At 46.9% G+C, this 19,250-nt stretch overlaps 1 protein-coding gene across 1 annotated transcript in view; it reads left to right on the top strand.

Moving 5' to 3' along the window:
• Positions 1–19,250, top strand: part of HPS3 (HPS3 biogenesis of lysosomal organelles complex 2 subunit 1) — a 58,951-nt gene that overhangs the window by 14,822 nt on the left and 24,879 nt on the right. The window contains exons 3-8 of the mRNA XM_029072466.2: positions 4,471–4,657; positions 4,782–4,870; positions 6,125–6,317; positions 9,412–9,493; positions 15,172–15,326; positions 16,854–16,962. Coding sequence (XP_028928299.1) covers positions 4,471–4,657; positions 4,782–4,870; positions 6,125–6,317; positions 9,412–9,493; positions 15,172–15,326; positions 16,854–16,962 — 815 coding nt within the window. The remainder of the gene's footprint in view (positions 1–4,470; positions 4,658–4,781; positions 4,871–6,124; positions 6,318–9,411; positions 9,494–15,171; positions 15,327–16,853; positions 16,963–19,250) is intronic.

Raw genomic sequence — 19,250 nt, 5'->3', positions numbered from 1 at the left:
CTCCCTTTTCTCCTTCTCCAGCCCAGCCCGCACACTCCACTCCTCTGCCGCCGCTCACCTCCTCACGGTCCCTCGTTCTCGCCCGTCCCGCCGTCGACCCCTGGCCCACGTCCTACCTCTGGCCTGGAATGTCCTCCCTCCTCACATCCGCCAAACTAGCACACTTCCCCCCTTCGAAGCCCTACTGAGAGCTCACCTCCTCCAGGAGGCCTTCCCAGACTGAGCCCACCCCTTTTCCTCCGCTCCTTCTCCCCTCCCCATCGCCCCTACTCCCTCCCTCTGCTCTACCCCGTCCCCTCCCTATAGCACTTGTGTATATTTGTACATATTATTCTATTTATTGTAATAATGATGTGTATGTGTCTATAATTCTGTTTATCTGTTTTGATGCTATTGCTGCCTGTCTGCTTGTTTTGTTGTCTGTCTCCCCCCTTCTAGACTGTGAGCCCTTTGGGGGGTAGGGTTTATCTCTGTTGCCAAATTGTACTTTCCAAGTGCTCTTTCCAAGTACAGTGCTCTGCACACAGTAAGCGCTCAATAAATACGATCGAATGAATGAATGAATAATTATCGATCGGTCAATCTTATCAGTCAGTCAGTTGGAGAAGCAGCGTGGCCTAGTGGAACGAGCACGGGCCTGGGAGTCAGAGGACGTGGGTCCTAATCCCGGCTCTGCCACGTGTCTGCTGTGTGACCTTGGGCAAGTCACTTCTCTGGGCCTTGGTTACCTCATCTGTAAAATGGGAACTAAGACTGTGAACCCCATGTGGGACCTGATACCCCAATGCTTAGAGCAGTGCTTGGCACAAAGTAAGCATTTAACAAATACAGTTACTTCTGCTATTGTTTACTGAGTGCTTACCCTGTGCAGAGCACTGTAATTCCCATCTCTATAGTCTCTCTCTCTCCCAGAGTACTCTATACAGTACTCTATACCCAGCACTTAATAAATACTGTTACTAATCAGTTAATCAGTGATGATGATGGTATTTGTTAAGCGCTTACTATGTGCCTAGCACAGTTCTAAGCCCTGGGGTAGGTACAGAGTAATCAGGTTGTCCCACATGAGGCTCACAGTGTTCATCCCCATTTGACAGATGAGGTAACTGAGGCACAGAGAAGTGAAGTGGCTTGCCCAAGGTCACCCAGCTGATAAGTGGCGGAACCGGGATTAGAACCCACGTCCTCTGATTCCCAAGTCTGGGCTCTAAGTGGTATTTATTGAGCCCTTACTGCGGACAGAACATTATACTAAGCTCTTCGGAGAGTACAGTACAACAGTTCCCCTCCCACGAGGAGTTTGTCCGTCAAAAGTTAAATAAAAATAGCGCGAGAAGACGAAAGAGCAATTTGTCTAACAGGAAATAGTTCCCCGGATCAAAATAAGACAACAGATCCATATATTCCTAAGAACTGAAGAGAGGAAAAAATAGAAAAGTGCTAAGAGTGGCTGTTGGGTTGAAGCGATTGTGGTCCGTGAATTATTGGAACAAGCGGGAACTCCAAAGTTGAGTTCCTCTGCCGGGGCGTAGGGGAGCTGGGTTGTCACCTTGGGGTCAGTCGATAGGCAGAGGGAGGCCGACTGCTGAGAAACAGTGTGAGTAAGTGGAGAGAGAAAGACCCTAAGGGTCGGGAGACCCAGATTCTAATCGCAACTCTACCATTTGCCTCCTGCGTGACCTTGGACGAATCACTCAACTTCTCTGTGCCTCAGTTTCCTCATCTGGAAAACGGTGATTCAATGCCTGTTCTCCCTCACTTTAGACTGTGAGCCCGTTGTGAGACAGGGACTGTGTCTGACCCGATGATCTGTCATCTACCCCGCTGCATAGTACGGTGCTTGGCGCCTAGCAGACGCTTAGCAGATGTTATCATTACCGCTATTATTATTCTCATTATTATCTGTCCACTGGAAAGGACACGGCTTTGGGAGTAAGGAGACGTGTGGTCTAGTCCTGACCCTGCAAGTAGGGTAATAATGCCCGTTTGGGTTGTGTCATTCGTGGTAAAGGTTAATCAATTAATCCTATTTATTGAGCACTTACTAGGGGCAGAGCACTGTGATAATAATAATTATTATGGTATCTGTTAAGCGCTCACTAAGTGCCGGCCGCTGTACTGAGCGCTGGGGTGGAAACAAGCAAATTGGGCTGGGCACAGTCCTTGTCCCATGTGGGGCTCACAGTCTCAATCTCCATTATGAGAAGCAGCGTGGCTCAGTGGAAAGAGCCGGGGCTCGCTCTGCCACTTGTCAGCTGTGTGACTGTGGGCAAGTCACTTCACTCCTCTGTGCCTCAGTTCCCTCATCTGTAAAATGGGGATGAGGACTGTGAGCCTCACGTGGGACAACCTGATTACCCTGTATCTACCCCAGTGCTTAGAACAGTGCTCTGCACATAGGAAGCGCTTAACCAATACCGACATTATTATTATTATTATTTTATAGATGAGGTGACTGAAGCACAGTGAATAATGTTGGTATTTGTTAAGCGCTTACTATGTGCAGAGCACTGTACTAAGCGCTTGGAATGGACAAATCGGTAATAGAGACAGTCCCTGCCCTTTGACAGGCTTACAGTCTAATCGGGGGACATAATATTGTTGGTATTTGTTAAGCACTTACTATGTGCAGAGCACTGTTCTAAGCGCTGGGGTAGATACAGGGTAATCAGGTTGTCCCACGTGAGGCTCACAATCTTAATCCCCATTTTCCAGATGAGGTAACTGAGGCCCAGAGAAGTGAAGTGACTTGCCCACAGTCACACAGCTGACAAGGGGCAGAGCCGGGATTTGAACCCATGACCTCTGACTCCCAAGCCCGGGCTCTTTCCACTGAGCCACGCTGCTTCTCTGCACTCTCCCAAGCTTTTAGTACAGGGCCTTGTACACAGTAAGAGCTCAATAAATGCCATTGGTTGAGTGAGGATGACGGCTGAAATGAGGAGGTGTCTGGGTGGAGAGGATGGGGAGAACCTGGGAGATGTTGTGTTGGAAAAACCAGCGGGATTTGTCAGTAGCCCAGACGGGGAAGCGGAAAGACGGGGTGGAATCAAGGACGACAGCGAGTTTGCAGGCTTCTGGGTCGGGGAGCGTGTTGATGTGATTAGATATGGGTAATTTAGGAGGAGAAATGGGTTAAGGAGGAAAGATGAGAAGTTCCATTTTCGATACACTATTATTTACACATTATTTCTCCCCATGAGAAGTGGTTTTTTTTTGTTTTAACAGTCTTGAGTTCTCCCCAAGTGGTTCCATGTTCTGTTTTCGACTGTCTGGTAGTTTACACCTATCGACGTCCTGCAAAGCCGTGGTTCACAAAGAATATTTCATAGGGGCCAGTGGTGTTACCATCAAATTTTTATGTGGGAACTGTTCTAAAGCTAATAGTAGCAAAAATGATATACGTTGAAGTTAGCCTGTCAAATAGGAGCAGAATATAATACGAACAAAAAAATGCATTTTCGGTGAAAAGGGGTTTTTTTGATCTATTGTTTTTGGGGTCCACATAAAAAGTTAAACTGGTTATAACATGTTTTGTATTTCCCTAAGGAAATTGTACATCCTATATAGGTTAATTTCCGGAAGGACACGAGCTAGAGAAGCAATGTGACCTAGTTAGAAACATTTTATTGCCATTGTTCTTGTCTGTCCGTCTCCCCCGATTAGACTGTAAGCCCGTCAAACGGCAGGGACTGTCTCTATCTGTTGCCGACTTGTTCATCCCAAGCGCTTAGTACAGTGCTCTGCACATAGTAAGCGCTCAATAAATACTATTGAATGAATGAATAGAAGCAGCATGGCATAGTGGAGAGAGCACGGGCCTAGGAGTCAGAAGGTTATGTGTTCTGATCCTGGCTCCACTACTTGTTTGCTGTTTGACCTTGGACAAGTCATTTAACTTCTCAGTTCCTCGGTTACCTCATCTGTAAAATGGGGATTAGGACTGTGAGCCCCACGTGGGACAGCCTGATTACCTTGTATATACCCCAGTCCTTAGAACAGTGCTTGGCACATAGTAGGAGCGGCGTAGGAGCAGCGTGGCTTAGTGGAAAGAGCCCGGGCTTGGGAGTCAGAGGTCATGGGTTCTAATCCCGGCTCTGGCACTTGTCTGCCGTGTGACCTTGGGCAAGTCACTTAACTTCTCTGTGCCTCAGTTACCTCATCTGTAAAAATGGGGATTAAAAAATGTGAGCCCCACGTAGAAAATCTGATTACCCTGTATCCACCCCCAGCACTTAGAACAGTGCTCTGCACATAGTAAGCGCTTAACAAATACCATAATTATCATTATTATTATTATAGTAAGCACATAACAGATACAGTTAAAAAATTAATAAAATAAAACAAAACAAAATTACAGTTTACTTAAGATGTGTAAGGTAAGGGTCCAAATGGTTACACGTCCTCCAGGATCTTTTGCCTAAAGCTGTCGGTAACTTTTCACTCGCTGCTTTCAATTTTATCATAAAGGCTTGAGGAGCGAAGCATCTACAACACTGACTTCCCAGCTCGAGTCGGAAGATTTTGTCATCTGTCATACGCCTACGGAACTTTTTGGGGAAAAGGTTAAGCAGTCCGGAATATCGATCAAGTTGGAATCAACGGGGTTAACTGGAGAAAACATAAAGGATTACCACATCCAGTACCTTCTCTACAGGTATCAAAGAGTCTGTGCTCTGAATTGCACACATCATTACAGGCCTTTGTTTATTTTTTAAGCAAGAGAGATTTCACCTTGGCTGTTCCCCCCGGAAATGAGATGTCTGTATTCACTTCCTTAGGCGTTTTTCCCCGGATCTCTCTTCCTACACCTTCACGCCTGAAGAGACCAAGTTGCACTCACTCCAGCTACTCCCAATATACCAGTCAGGTAATTGCGGGTTTGTCATCTCCCTATGGCAACTACCCTTTAAATGTTTAAAAAATAGCAGGGAGGCCAGCGTGCGACCTAGAATAAAGCCACAAGTGTGGAGGGTTCATTTCCTTCGGCAGGATGAAGATGGGAGACTTTTCTAGGCCCGAATTAAAAACAGTTGTATCGGGTCGCCTTTCCTCTCGCAGGCCGACCACCCCGCTTCTTCAGGAGAAGCAGCCCGGCCTGGTGGCAAGAGCGAGCGCTTAACAGATATTATCATTACCACTATTATTATTCTCATTATTATTTGTCCACTGGAAAGGACACGGCTTTGGGAGTAAGGAGACGTGTGATCTAGTCCCGACCCTGCAAGTAGGGTAATGATGCCTGTTTGGGCTTTGTCATTGGTGGTAAAGGTTAATCAATTAATCCTATTTATTGAGCACTTACTAGAGGCAGAGCACTGTGATAATAATTATTATGGTATCTAAGTGCTTACTAAGTGCAAGTCTCTGTACTAAATGCTGGGGTGGAAACAAGCAAATTGGGCTGGGCACAGTCCTTGTCCCATGTGGGGCTCTCAGTCTTGCCACGGCCTGATGGCAAGAGCACGGGCCCGTGAGTCAGAGGGCCTAGGTTCTAATCGTGGCTCCGCCCCTTGTCTACTGTGTGACCTTGGGCAAATCACTTCACTTCTTTGTGCCTCAGTTACCTCATCTGTAAAACGGGGCTGAAGACTGTGAGCCTCATGTGGGACAGTGACTCAGTCCAACCTCATTACCTTGTGTCTTTCCCAGCGCTTAGAACAGTGCGTGGCACATAGTGTGTGTTTAACAAATACCGTGCTACTAATAATTATTACTGTCTTTCAAAAATCGTTCTGTGGTATTTTTTAATGTTGCCTCAGATTGCCATCCCCGGCTTCAGTCCTCTCAATGCAGTGGCTTTTATGTTTGTCAAAGACGCACGTTTTCCACGTTAGGAAGCTTTGTCTAGTTCTAGCCGAATGTAGGTCTCCTCTACATATTTTGGAGAGACTGCTAAATATGGAATGAAAGAATGGTTGTCCAACACTACAAGGGTGTGAGATTCAGGGCCCATCATTGGACACGAAGAGTACGGTGATGCAGATTTTACTTATCGCAAGGTTTGGCCGGACCGCCACCCCTCGTTTTTTAGAGAATTGGGTGAATGCAACCATTTTGAGGATTTGTGCGTGCATTTAACAGTCTAATATAGGGCTGTTCTTCCTCCCCTCTTTAAATGCAGGGCCTTCTGCTCCGGATGACAAAACTCCACCTCAGGAAAAGGAGTTGCTGAGTATCTTTTGCTTTTTCTCAATGCCTCATGTCGGATATCTCTATGCGGTCACTGAAACCGTGGAGCTGATTTCGGACTACCACTATCCAGAGAAATCCAAGCAAGCAGTTCTCACCCCTCAGTTCCTACATGTCATTACAAGGTACTGCTCAGCTGGGGTCCCCGGCTGCATCTCGGACCTGGGGGAGGTTGTCATTGATGAATTAGACCTGGACCTACTTCTCCTGGGGAAATCCTTGGTAATGCTGGAGGGTTGAAGTGGACATGTGTTGGGATAAGGGGGGGCCTTGTGAATGATTGGTACCGATCTTCTAAAATCTATTTAATTATGGGACTGGGATAGATACAAGTTAGTCAGGTTGGATACAGCCTCTGTCCCATGTGGGACTCGCAGTCCGAGTAGGAGGGAGAATTGGTATTGAATCCCCATTTTCATTCATTCATTCAATAGTATTTATTGAGCGCTTACTATGTGCAGAGCACTGTACTAAGCGCTTGGAATGGACAAATCGGTATCAGATAGAGACAGTCCCTGCCCTTTGACAGGCTTAGAGTCTAATTGGGGGAGACAGACAGACAAGAACAATGGCAATAATTAGAATCAAGGGGGAGAACATTTCATTAAAGCAATGGCAAATAAATAGAATCAGGGTGATGTACATCTCATTAACAAAATAAAAAGGGTGATGAAGATATATACAGTTGAGCGGACGAGTATGGTGCTGAGGGGATGGGACGGGAGAGGGGGAGGAGCAGAGAGAAAGCGGGGAGAAGAGGGTTTAGCTGCGGAGATTTTATCTCACAGTTCAGGAAACTCAAGCACAGAGAAGTTGTAACTTGGCCAAGGTCACACAGTGAACAGGTGGCAGAGCTGAAATTAGAATCCAGGTCCTCTGACTTTGAGGGCCCCGCTCTTTCCACTGGGCCACACTGCTTCCCTATAGATTATGTAGAGAGTGTAGAGTAGACTGTAAGCTCGACATTGGGCAGGGATTGTCTCTATCTGTTGCCGAATTGTCTATTCCAAGTGCTTAGTACAGTGCTCTGCACATAGCAGGCCCGCAATCTCGGTGTCATCCTTGACTCGTCCCTCTCGTTCACCCCACACATCCTATCCGTTACCAAGACCTGCCGGTTTCACCTCTACAATATCGCCAAGATCCGCCCTTTCCTCTCCACCCAAACGGCTACCTTACTATTACGGGCTCTCGTTATATCCCGGCTAGACTACTGTGTCAGCCTTCTCTCTGACCTCCCTTCCTCCTCTCTCGCCCTGCTCCGGTCTATTCTTCACTCCGCTGCCCGGCTCATCTTCCCGCAGAAATGATCTGGGCATGTCACTCCCCTTCTTAAACAACTCCAGTGGTTGCCTATCGACCTCCGCTCCAAACAAAAACTCCTCACTCTAGGCTTCGAGGCTCTCCATCACCTTGCCCCTTCCTACCTCTCCTCCCTTCTCTCTTTCTACCGCCCACCCCGCACGCTCCGCTCCTCCGCCGCCCACCTCCTCGCCGTCCCTCGGTCTCGCCTATCCCGCCGTCGACCCCTGGGTCACGTCCTCCCGCGGTCCTGGAACGCCCTCCCTCCTCACCTCCGCCAAACTGATTCTCTTTCCCTCTTCAAAACCCTACTTATAAATCACCTCCTCCAAGAGGCGTTCCCAGACTGAGCTCCTCTTCCCCCTCTACTCCCTCTGCCATCCCCCCTTTACCTCTCCGCAGCTAAAGCCTCATTTTCCCCTTTTCCCTCTGCTCCTCCACCTCTCCCTTCCCATCCCCACAGCACTGTACTCGTCCGCTCGACTGTATATATTTTCGTTACCCTATTTATTTTGTTAATGAATTGTACATCGCCTCGATTCTATTTAGTTGCCATCGGTTTTTACGAGATGTTCTTCCCCTCGACGCTGTTTAGTGCCATTGTTCTTGTCTGTCCGTCTCCCCCGATTAGACCGTAAGCCCGTCAAACGGCAGGGACTGTCTCTATCTGTTGCCGACTTGTTCATCCCAAGCGCTTAGTACAGTGCTCTGCACATAGTAAGCGCTCAATAAATACTATTGAATGAATGAATGAATAGTAAGTGCTCAGTAAATACTATAGAATGAATAGTTTATTCATTTGTTTTAGGCTTTGTATAGAGTAGAATAGAACTAAGAAGTTCATTCATTTGCTTTAGTCTTTTCCTCATGAGATTTTTATTCACGGTCATATTCTATCAGTGGTGGGGAGAGACGTGGGTCCTTTTCATGCAAATATCCCACTTTGTGTCTTTTTATGTTTTTTCTTTGGTATATTTTCATCACCCACACCCGATAATGTGGGGAGTAGGGATCCATCAGGTGGGAATCAGTCTTCCCACCAGAAAGGGGGAATACGGGACATGCATAAGTTTATACTTAGGCTTGCCTGAATCTAGTGGATGGGAGTTCTGTGTGCTTTGGCTCTCCATACAGATTCTTCAAATTCTTAAAATGGCCTTTTCTTGGAGGCTGGCCATTGGAACATGGATGCCATAGAAAGTTGGTCTGGTTTTTCTCTCGCGAGGCAGTTTTGAAAATTGGATGGGGTTTAGGGTTGAGAAAACTACATTAGTGCTGCCCTGGAGTCCCCAGGTATCCAGGGTTCAATTGTTCAGTGAAATCATGTCAAGTCATGCCCTTTGGATCCCTGTAGTAATTCACCTCCATTTTGGTCACTGGTATTCACAAGTCCCTCTCTATTTAGGCCAAGAAATCTTCCCTCTCTTTTCTAGTAAGAGATCCGTCAGTCCATCGGTGGTATTTATTGAGCACTTACTCTGTGTAGAGCACTGTATTAAGTACTTGGGAGAATATAATAAAGCAGAGTTGGTAGACATATTCTCTATCCCCCAGGAGCTTACAGTCTAGAGGGGGAGACAGACACTAAAATAAATTACGGTTACGGACGTAAGCGCCGTGGGGCAGAGGGTGGAGTGGATATTGAGTGCTTAAAGGGTACAAATCAAATGGCCGGGGGACACAGAAGGGAGAGGGAGTAGGGGAAAGAAGGACTAAATCAGGGAAGGCCCTTTGGAGGAGATGGGATTTTAATAAGATTTTGAAGGTGGGGAGAGTGGTGATATCCCCTTGAACCCTAACCCAGATTTCCTTAAGGAGTTAGCAAGCAGATCCACCGAAGAAGATCGGGATAATGTTGCACATCCAGAGCGATGTCAGTTTCTCATTTTATACAATGCCCTCTCTTCTCCCCCTTAGTAACAACTTACAGTGTTTCACAGTAAGATGCAGCGCAGCAGCGGCTCGGAAGGCGGACCCTTATGTGGACACCACCCTAAAGGTGAGGACAGGCTGTGTCGTAAGAAGAATGAAACTTCCGTTTTTCTAGGGAAAAAAGGCGGGAGCATTTTCTAAAATGAGTGACTAGATATTGGCGGGGATGATTCTCCTTCTCAGCCGTGACTTCACTGCCTCATTAAAGAGGAGCGTTTAGGGGGATGAAACAGCTAGCGTCTATATCAGTGACCTAGCTGTACAGGCAGTAGGTGCCAGTATCAATCATAATAATAATAATAATGATGGTATTTGTTAAGTGCTTACTATGTACCAAGCACTGTTCTAAGCACTGAGGGAGATACAAGGTCACCAGGTTGTCCACTTTGGGGCTCACAGTCTTAATCCTTATCTTCCCTCCCAAGGCCTGTCCTCTTCCTGACTTCCCTATCACTGTAGATGGTACGACCATCCTTCCCGTCGCTCAAGCCCGCAACCTCGGTGTCATCTTTGACTCGGCTCTCTCGTTCACCCCACACATCCGATCCGTCACCAAAACCTGCCGGTCTCACCTTTATAATATCGCCAAGATCCGCCCTTTCCTCTCCACCCAAATGGCTATATTACTGGTACAGGCTCTCAAAATATCCCAGCTGGATTATTGTGTCAGCCTTCTCTCTGATCTCCCTTCCTCCTCTCTCTCCCCACTCCAGTCTGTTGTTCATTCCGCAGCCCGGCTCATCTTCCTGCAGAAACTCTCTGGGCAAGTCACTCCCCTTCTTAAAAACCTCCAGTGGTTGCCTGTCGACCTCCGCACAAAATGAGAACTTCTCACTCTAGGCTTCAAGGCTCTCCATCCCCTTGCCCCCTCCTACCTCTCCTCCCTTCTCTCTTTCTATTGCCCACCCCGTAGGCTCCGCTCCTCTGCCGCCCACCTCCTCACCGTCCCCCGTTCTCGCCTATCCCGCCGTCGACCCCTGGGCCACGTCCTCTGTGGTCCTGGAATGCCCTCCCTCCTCACCTCCGCCAAACTGACTCTCTTTCCCTCTTCAAAGCCCTATTGAGAGCTCACCTCCTCCAAGAGGCCTTCCCAGACTGAGCTTCCCCTTTTCCCTCTGCTCCCTCTGCTGCCTCTCTGCCCCCCCTTCACCTCTCAGCTAAACCCCCTTTCCCCCCCTTTTCCTCTGCTCCTCCCCCTCTCCCTTCCCCTTCCCTCAGCACTGTAATTGTCCGCTCAACTGTATATATTTTCATTACCCTATTTATTTTGTTAATGAGATGTACATCCCCTTGATTCTATTTACTGCTATTGTTTTTTGTCTGTCTGTCTCCCCCGATAAGACTGTAAGCCCATCAGTGGGCAGGAATTGTCTCTATCTGTTGCCGAATTGTACATTCCAAGCGCTTAGTACAGTGCTCTGCACATAGTAAGCGCTCAATAAATACTATTGAATGAATGAATGAATGGGAGAGGGATGAGGGACCGTGCTAGGACAAGATAACAGGGATGAGGGGGACGGGTGCTGGGAAAGGGAGGCAGGGATGGACTGATTGGAGGGAGGGGATTGAAGGGATATGGTAAGGTCAGAGAAGTTAAAGGTTTGTAGTTGAGGTCAACAGCAATAACTGCTTAATTTAGTGGTTCCCTGATTCCTCTGCTGAACTGTATAATAATGATGGCATTTGTTAAGCATTTATTATGTACCAAGCACTGTTCTAATCACTGGGATAGATACAAGGTAATCAGGTTGTCCCACGTGGGTTCACAGTCTTAATCTCCACAGAGAGGTTAAGTGGCCTGCCCAAAGTCACACAGCTGACAAGTCGGTGGAGCCGGGATTAGAACACAGGTCCTCTGACTCTCTGACTCTGACCCTCTTTTCCCCCCATTTCCCTCTGCTCCTCCTCCCTTCCCATCCCCTCAGCACTGTACTCATCTGCTCAACTGTGTATATTTATTACCCTATTTATTTTGTTAATGAAATGTACATTGCCTTGATTCTATTTAGTTGCCATTGTTTTTACGAGATGTTCTTCCCCTTGACTCTATTTATTGCCATTGTTCTCGTCTGTCCGTCTCCCCCGATTAGACCGTAAGCCCGTCAAACGGCAAGGACTGTCTCTATCTGTTGCCGACTTGTTCATCCCAAGCGCTTAGTACAGTGCTCTGCACATAGTAAGCGCTCAATAAATACTATTGAATGAATGACTCCCAAGCCCGGGCTCTTCCCGCTAAACCACGCTGTTTCTCTAATGTGGATCCTTGGGTCCTTGAGAGTGAACAGAGAACTAGGTTGATGTAAAAGCAGGCAGCTGTTTATAAATCTAGGTTATTGTCACCAAGGCACAGCCACATCTGTTCTGGGTTCTGCACTCTGGATTCAGGCAGGGCTGCAGGGAGCGGGAGGAGGAGGGAATGGCTTTTTCTGGGCTGCAGCACTTGGGGTTATTTCAAGGTTGGGCCTTCTATTCATCAGGAAGATACCTTGTGCTGAGGCACAATATAAATCTATCATTTAATGCCAAAGCAGAACTAACATTATTGAAATGGGCTTTTAGTCCCTCAAGTCAAACCAGTAAAGGTTGGGAGACTGACAGGAGGGAGCTGTCTGAGTTCAATTCAACTTCGCAGACTTCAGAACCAGAATGTTATAATAATTATAATAATGATGATGGTATTTGCTAAGGGCTTATTATGTGCCAGGCACCGTACTGAACGCTGGAGTGGATACAGACAAATAAGTTGGACGTAGTCCCTGTCCCATGTGGGGCTCAGTCTCGATCCCTATTTTGCAGATGAGGTAGCTGAGGCACAGAAAGGTGAAGTGACCTGCCCAAGGTCACACAGCAGAAAAGTGGCAGAGCCGGGAGCGCTAAGGGAGGGAGTGCTCTAAGAAATACTAATGTTCATTCAGTGATATTTATTGAGCGCTTACTGTGTGCAGAGCACTGTACTATTCATTCATTCATTCATTCAATAGTATTTATTGAGCGCTTACTATGTGCAGAGCACTGTACTAAGCGCTTGGGATGAACAAGTCGGCAACAGATAGAGACAGTCCCTGCCGTTTGACGGGCTTACGGTCTAATCGGGGGAGACGGACAGACAAGAACAATGGCACTAAACAGCGTCGAGGGGAAGAACATCTCGTAAAAACCGATGGCAACTAAATAGAATCGAGACGATGTACAATTCATTAACAAAATAAATAGGGTAACGAAAATATATACAGTCGAGCGGACGAGTACAGTGCTGTGGGGATGGGAAGGGAGAGGTGGAGGAGCAGAGGGAAAAGGGGAAAATGAGGCTTTAGCTGCGGAGAGGTAAAGGGGGGATGGCAGAGGGAGTAGAGGGGGAAGAGGAGCTCAGTCTGGGAAGGCCTCTTGGAGGAGGTGATTTTTAAGTAAGGTTTTGAAGAGGGAAAGAGAATCAGTTTGGCGGAGGTGAGGAGGGAGGGCGTTCCAGGACCGCGGGAGGACGTGACCCAGGGGTCGACGGCGGGATGGGCGAGACCGAGGGACGGCGAGGAGGTGGGCGGCGGAGGAGCGGAGCGTGCGGGGTGGGCGGTAGAAAGAGAGAAGGGAGGAGAGGTAGGAAGGGGCAAGGTGATGGAGAGCCTTGAAGCCTAGAGTGAGGAGTTTTTGTTTGGAGCGGAGGTCGATAGGCAACCACTGGAGTTGTGTAAGAAGGGGAGTGACATGCCCAGATCGTTTCTGCGGGAAGATGAGTCGGGCAGTGGAGTGAAGAATAGACCGGAGCAGGGCGAGAGAGGAGGAAGGGAGGTCAGAGAGAAGGCTGACACGGTAGTCTAGCCGGGATATAACGAGAGCCCGTAATAGTAAGGTAGCCGTTTGGGTGGAGAGGAAAGGGCGGATCTTGGCGATATTGTAGAGGTGAAACCGGCAGGTCTTGGTAACGGATAGGATGTGTGGGGTGAACGAGAGGGACGAGTCAAGGATGACACCGAGATTGCGGGCCTGCGGGACGGGAAGGATGGTCGTGCCATCGACGGTGACGGAGAAGTCTGGGAGCGGACCGGGCTTGGGAGGGAAGATGAGGAGCTCAGTCTTGCTCATGTTGAGTTTTAGGTGGCGCTTGGAATGTACAATTCGGCAACAGACGGTCCCTGCCCAACCTTGCGTGGCTCAGTGGAAAGAGCACAGACTTGGGAATCAGAGGTTGTGGCTCTGGCTCTGCCACTTGTCAGCTGTGTGACTTTGGGCAAGTCACTCAACTTCTCTGTGCCTCAGTTGCCTCATCTGTAAAATGGGAATTAAGAATGTGAGCCCCACCTGGGACAACTTGATTACCTTGTATCTAACTTAGCACGCATAGAACAGTGCTTAACATATACCATTATTATCATTATTAAATTTACTAATTCTATAATGAAAATGTGTTCACTGAAGAATGTTCTATTGGGGATATATATATATGCGTGTGTGCGTATATATGTGTGTGTATATATATATATATATAGTGGATATTGAGTTATGTAGCATTTCCTATAAATAAAGTGACATGCAATAAGAAATTAGAAAATTCTGAAGACATTGTATCTGTTCTTCAAATTGAGTCCGTACTGTTTTTGTCCATTTTGGTTCAGCATCTACACTATTGATTGAACATATACTCTTTGAGAGTACTCTACTAAGCACTGGGGTAATTTCCCAGAGAAGCAAAAAGCAAAAATCAGTTTCTTCCCTTAAGTGGTGTATAGAGTACAAGCCTGGGAGTCAGAGGGACCGGGTTTCTATTCCCGACTCCACCACTTGTCTAATGTGGGACCCTGAGCAAGTCACTATTTATTGTGATTATGTTGTCTTGTTTTTGTCCGTCTGTCTCCCCCGATTAGACTGTGAGCCCGTCATTGGGCAGGGATTGTCTCTATCTGTTGCCGAATTGTATATTCCTAGCACTTAGTACAGTACTCTGCACATAGTAAGAGCTCAATAAATACTATAGAATAAATAAACCTCGCTTCTCTGTGTCTCAGTTGCCTGGGGATTGAGGGATGGTGATTGAGACTGGGAGCCCTATGAGGGACAGGGACGGTGTCCAATCCGATTATCTTGTACCTACCCCAGCATTTAGTACAGTGCCTGGCACGGAGGAGTCTAACAAATACCACAATTAGAGTGGAACCATGGCTCATGCTGTTATTCATTGAATGGTGTTAATCACTGAGAGTATCACCTGTTTGCATGTGTGCTTTTTTTTTTTTTTAAATGTAAGTCTTTAGGCATGTTCAGAAACACAGTAAGGAAATTTCTGGCTCAGTTGGGCAAACAGAGATATTCAAGAAAAGATGTTTGAAAAACCGAGTCCATATGCAAAATTGTTTTTTTTTGGTTTTGTTTTTTTTTTCTAAATTTCAGAAGGGTGGAAATTAGTTTAAACCCAGACCAGGATTTGAATAATAATGATGGTATTTGTTGAGCGCTTACTCTGTGCCAAGCACTGTTCTAAGCTCTGGGGTAGATACAAGGTAATCGGGTTGTCCCACATGGAGCTCACAGTCTTAATCCCCATTTTACAGCTGAGGGACAGAGAAGTGATGTGACTTACCCAAAGTCATACACCTGACAAGTGGCGGAGCCAGGAATTGAACCCACAACCTCTGACTCCAAAGCCCATTCTCCTTCCACTAAGCCACGCTGCTTCTCAAATGCATTAGATTTGAAATCTAATGAGTATATGTAAACCACCTACACTAAAATGTTACTTTTTTTTTTCTCTTTTAGGCTTGTCCCCCTGTTAGTTTGGATGTTTGTGTATTAAGAATGCAGCTCTTTATAGGGCTGAAAGCAATTTCTCACTTTAAAAATCATGTGATCCTGTTGACTAAAGCAGATTCTGAGGATATTACGGAAAGAAGAAAATCATCCAAGGGGCTACTGTAAGTATGAGTTCAAGAAAGATCAGCTTCCCCTGTGGTTGCTTTCAGATTAGTTATGTCGTATTTATGTTCAGCGTTCAGTTATGTATTTGCTCATCTTGGATAGCTGTTGGGCATTTTCCCTGTTAATGGGGGAAAAGCAGAGGGAAAGGTATTAAGTTAAACTCCTTAAAGCCTCTTATTAATAGCTTCAGAACTGGTAATAATTAATAAAAGTAATAATACTAGTAGTAAGTGCTCACTATGTGCCAGGACAATAATAATAATAATAATGATGATGGTGTTTGTTAAGCACTTACTATTCATTCATTCATTCATTCAATAGTATTTATTGAGCGTTTACTATGTGCAGAGCACTGTACTAAGCGCTCGGAATGTACAACTCGGTAACAGAGACAGTCCCTGCCCTTTGACAGGCTTACAGTCCAATTGGGGGAGACGGACAGACAAGAACAATGGCAATAAATAGAATCAAGGGGAAGAACATTTCATTAAAGCAATAGCAAATAAATAGAATCAGGGTGATGTACAAATAAATAAATTACTATGTGCCAAGCACTGTTCTAAACACTGGGGTAGATACAAGGTAATCAGGTTGTCCCACGTGGGGCTCACAGTCTTAATCCCCATTTGACAGATGAGGTCCCTGAGGAAGAGAGAAGTGAAGTGACTTGCCCAAGGTTATACAGCAGACAAGTGGCAGAGCTGGGATTAGAACCCACTTCCTCGGACTCCCAATCACGTGCTCTTGCCACTAAGTCACAGCTGTACTAAGCACTGGAACTGGAGCTGTGTTTATCATCATCTTCATCATTAGTATCATTACAACTCCTAGAACATGGAGAACAGAGAAGCAGGGTGGTCTAGTAGATAGAGCCCAGGCCTGGGAGTCAGAGTTCGTGCGTCCTAATCTCGGCTCCACCACGTGTCAGCTGTATGACCTTCAGCAAGTCACTTAACTTCTCTGTGCCTCAGGTACCTCATCTGTAAAAGGGAGTTTAAGACTGTGAGCCCCAGATGGGACAGGGACTGTGTCCAGCCTGATTACCCCAGCGCTTAGTACAGTGCCTGCCACAGAGTGAACGCTTAACAAATGCCATTTTAAATTGATTTAATAATGTTGGTATATGTTAAGCGCTTACTATGTGCAGAGCACTGTTCTAAGCACTGGGGGAGATACAGGGTAATCAGGTTGTCCCACGTGAGGCTCATGCTTAATCCCCATTTTACAGATGAGGTAACTGAGGCACAGAGAAGTGAAGTGACTTGCCCACAGTCACACAGCTGACGAGTGGCAGATCCGGGAATCGAACCCATGACCTCTGACTCCAAAGCCCAGGCTATTTCCACTGAGCCACGCTGCTTTCCCTGGATTTAGTTGTAGTCCACTCTAAAACTACTGATATTTTTACCATTAAAATGATCAACATTAGTCAATGGTATTTACTGTTACTGTGCGCAGAGCACTGTATAAGGGCTTGACATTAACAGGGTCTATGTAACACTGACTATTTTGCTTTACCTCAGGTCCCGAAAAACTGACGGTGTTAAAACGGGGGCGCCTCCGGACACTGAAGCTGGGTGGAATTTGTATATTGTGGATACTATTTCAACTATTCAACTTTACAGAGAAATGGTACTTTTCAGCTCCCAGTTTTCCCATTTCCCTAGTTTTCTGGGCTTTTCCGGGAGTCCCTGTCCAGTGATAATAATAATAATAATAATGGCATTTATTAAGTACTTACTATGTGCAAAGCACTGTTCTAAGCCCTGGGAGGGATAGAAGGTGATCAGGTTGTTCACCCTGTGGTAAAATAGAATCTTGATTCTGTTTAGTTGCCATTGTTTTACGAGATGTCCTTCCCCTTGACTCTGTTGCCATTGTTCTCGTCTGTCCGTCTCCCCCGATTAGACTGTAAGCCCGTCAAACGGCAGGGACTGTCTATCTGTTGCCGACTGTTCATTCCAAGCGCTTAGTCCAGTGCTCTGCACATAGTAAGCGCTCAATAAATACTATTGAATGAATAAATGAAAGGTTGTCCCTTGTGGGGCTCACAGTCTTAAACCCCATTTTACAGATGAGGGAACTGAGGCACAGAGAAGTGAAGTGACTTGCCCAAAGTCACAGAGCTGACAAGCGCTGGAGCTGGGATTAGAACCCGTGACCTCTGACTCCCAAGCCCGTGCACTTTCCACTGAGCGAGGCCCTCAAACAACTGGGTGTGGGGCGTTAGGGTTCCCCCCACTAACCAGGTGGAGCTCTCCCAGCCAGCCGCAGGGTCGAGCCCCCACCAGCACAGGCCATGCGTCCAGAGACTCGCACTCACTCCCCACTCCGCGATGACCAGACCACCGAAGCGTCCACCAAGGCCACTCTGGAAGCTCTTCAGAGATTCAGAGGTTGCTTCAGAGATGGGGAAGGCTTTTTCCCTGGGGTCTGTACTTCTCTCTCTCCAGCTAAGGTAGGTTTTTCCCTGGGGTTTGTACTGCCTCCAGCTAAGAATGCCAGGGAATGGAAACCTAACAGTGAATACCCAATAACTGAGTAAGCTGGTGCTAGAGGAGCCGTGTGTGGGCTGGGCTGTAGTAGATTAGTGAGGTGAGGTAGGATGGGGCAAGCTGATTGAGGCTTTAAAGCCAATGGTAAGGAGTTTCTCTTTGATATGAAGTGACTTAATGGATAGAGCACAGGCCTGGGAGTCAGAAGGACCTGGGTTCTAATCCCAGCTGCTCCACATGTCTGCTGTGTGACCTTGGGCAAGTTACTTCACTTCTCTGGGCCTCCGTTACCTCTTCTGTAAAATGAGGATTAAGAGTGTGAGCCACATGTGGGACAAGGACTGTGTCCAACCTGATTAACTTGTGTCTACCCCACTGCTTAGAACAGTGCTTGGCACATAGTAAGTGCTTTACAGCTATTATTATTATTATGCAGAGATGGATTGGTAGCCATTGGAAGTTCTTGAGGAGTGGGGAGATATGGACTGAACGTTTTACTGACGGATGATCTTTGCAGCAGGATGAAGTATTCATTCAATCATATTTACTGAGCGCTTACTGTGCAGAGCACTGTACTAAATGCTTGGAAGAGATGGACTGGAGGGGGGAGAGACGGGAAGCCAGGAGGTCAGCAAGGAGGCAGTTGCAGGAGAAAACTCTGCACCACAATAAGGGCTCAGTAAATACGATTGATTAAATGAATGAATGGATAAGTGCTTGGATCAGCCTGGTAGCAGTTCGGATGAAGAGGAAAGGGTGGATTTTAGCAATGCTGTGAAGGTAGAACCAACAGGGCAGCGCCAAGGTTAGGGACTTGTGAGATAGAGAGGCTAGTGGTGTTGACCACGTGATGGGAAAGATATGAGAAGGACAAGGTTTTGGTGGGAGGATAAGTTCAGGTTTGGACATGTTTAGTTTGAGGTGTTCGGAGGACATCCAGGTAGAGACGTCCTGAAGGCAGGAGGAAATGTGAGACTGCAGAGAAAGAGAGAGGTCAGGATTGTTGATGTAGATTTGGGAATCATCTGCATAGAGATAGTAATTAAAGCCATGGGTGTAGATGGAGAATAGAAGGGACCTAGAACAGAACCTTGAAGGACCCTCACTGTCAGAGGGTGGGAGGCAGAGGAGCAATCGGCAAAACAGACTGAGAAGGAACGGTCGGAGAGGTACGAGAACCAAGAGAAGACAGTGTCAGTGAATCCAAGGTTGAATAAAGTCTTAAGGAGAAGAGGGTGGTCTCCAGGGTCTTAGGCGGTTGAGAGGTCTAAGAGGATTAAGTTAGAGTAGGGGCTGTCAGATTGGGCGAGAAGAAGGTCACTGGTTACCTTAGGCGCTGTTTCTGTGGAGTGAAGGGGACAGAAGCCAGATTGGAGGGGATCCAGGTGAGAATTGGAGGAGAGGAAGTGAGAACAGTAGGTATTA

This window comes from Ornithorhynchus anatinus, chromosome 1 (genome assembly GCF_004115215.2).
Source record: "Ornithorhynchus anatinus isolate Pmale09 chromosome 1, mOrnAna1.pri.v4, whole genome shotgun sequence".
NCBI lineage: Eukaryota > Metazoa > Chordata > Mammalia > Monotremata > Ornithorhynchidae > Ornithorhynchus > Ornithorhynchus anatinus.
The sequence above is the reverse complement of the archived record's forward strand: the minus strand, read 5'-3'. Positions and strand labels throughout refer to the sequence as shown.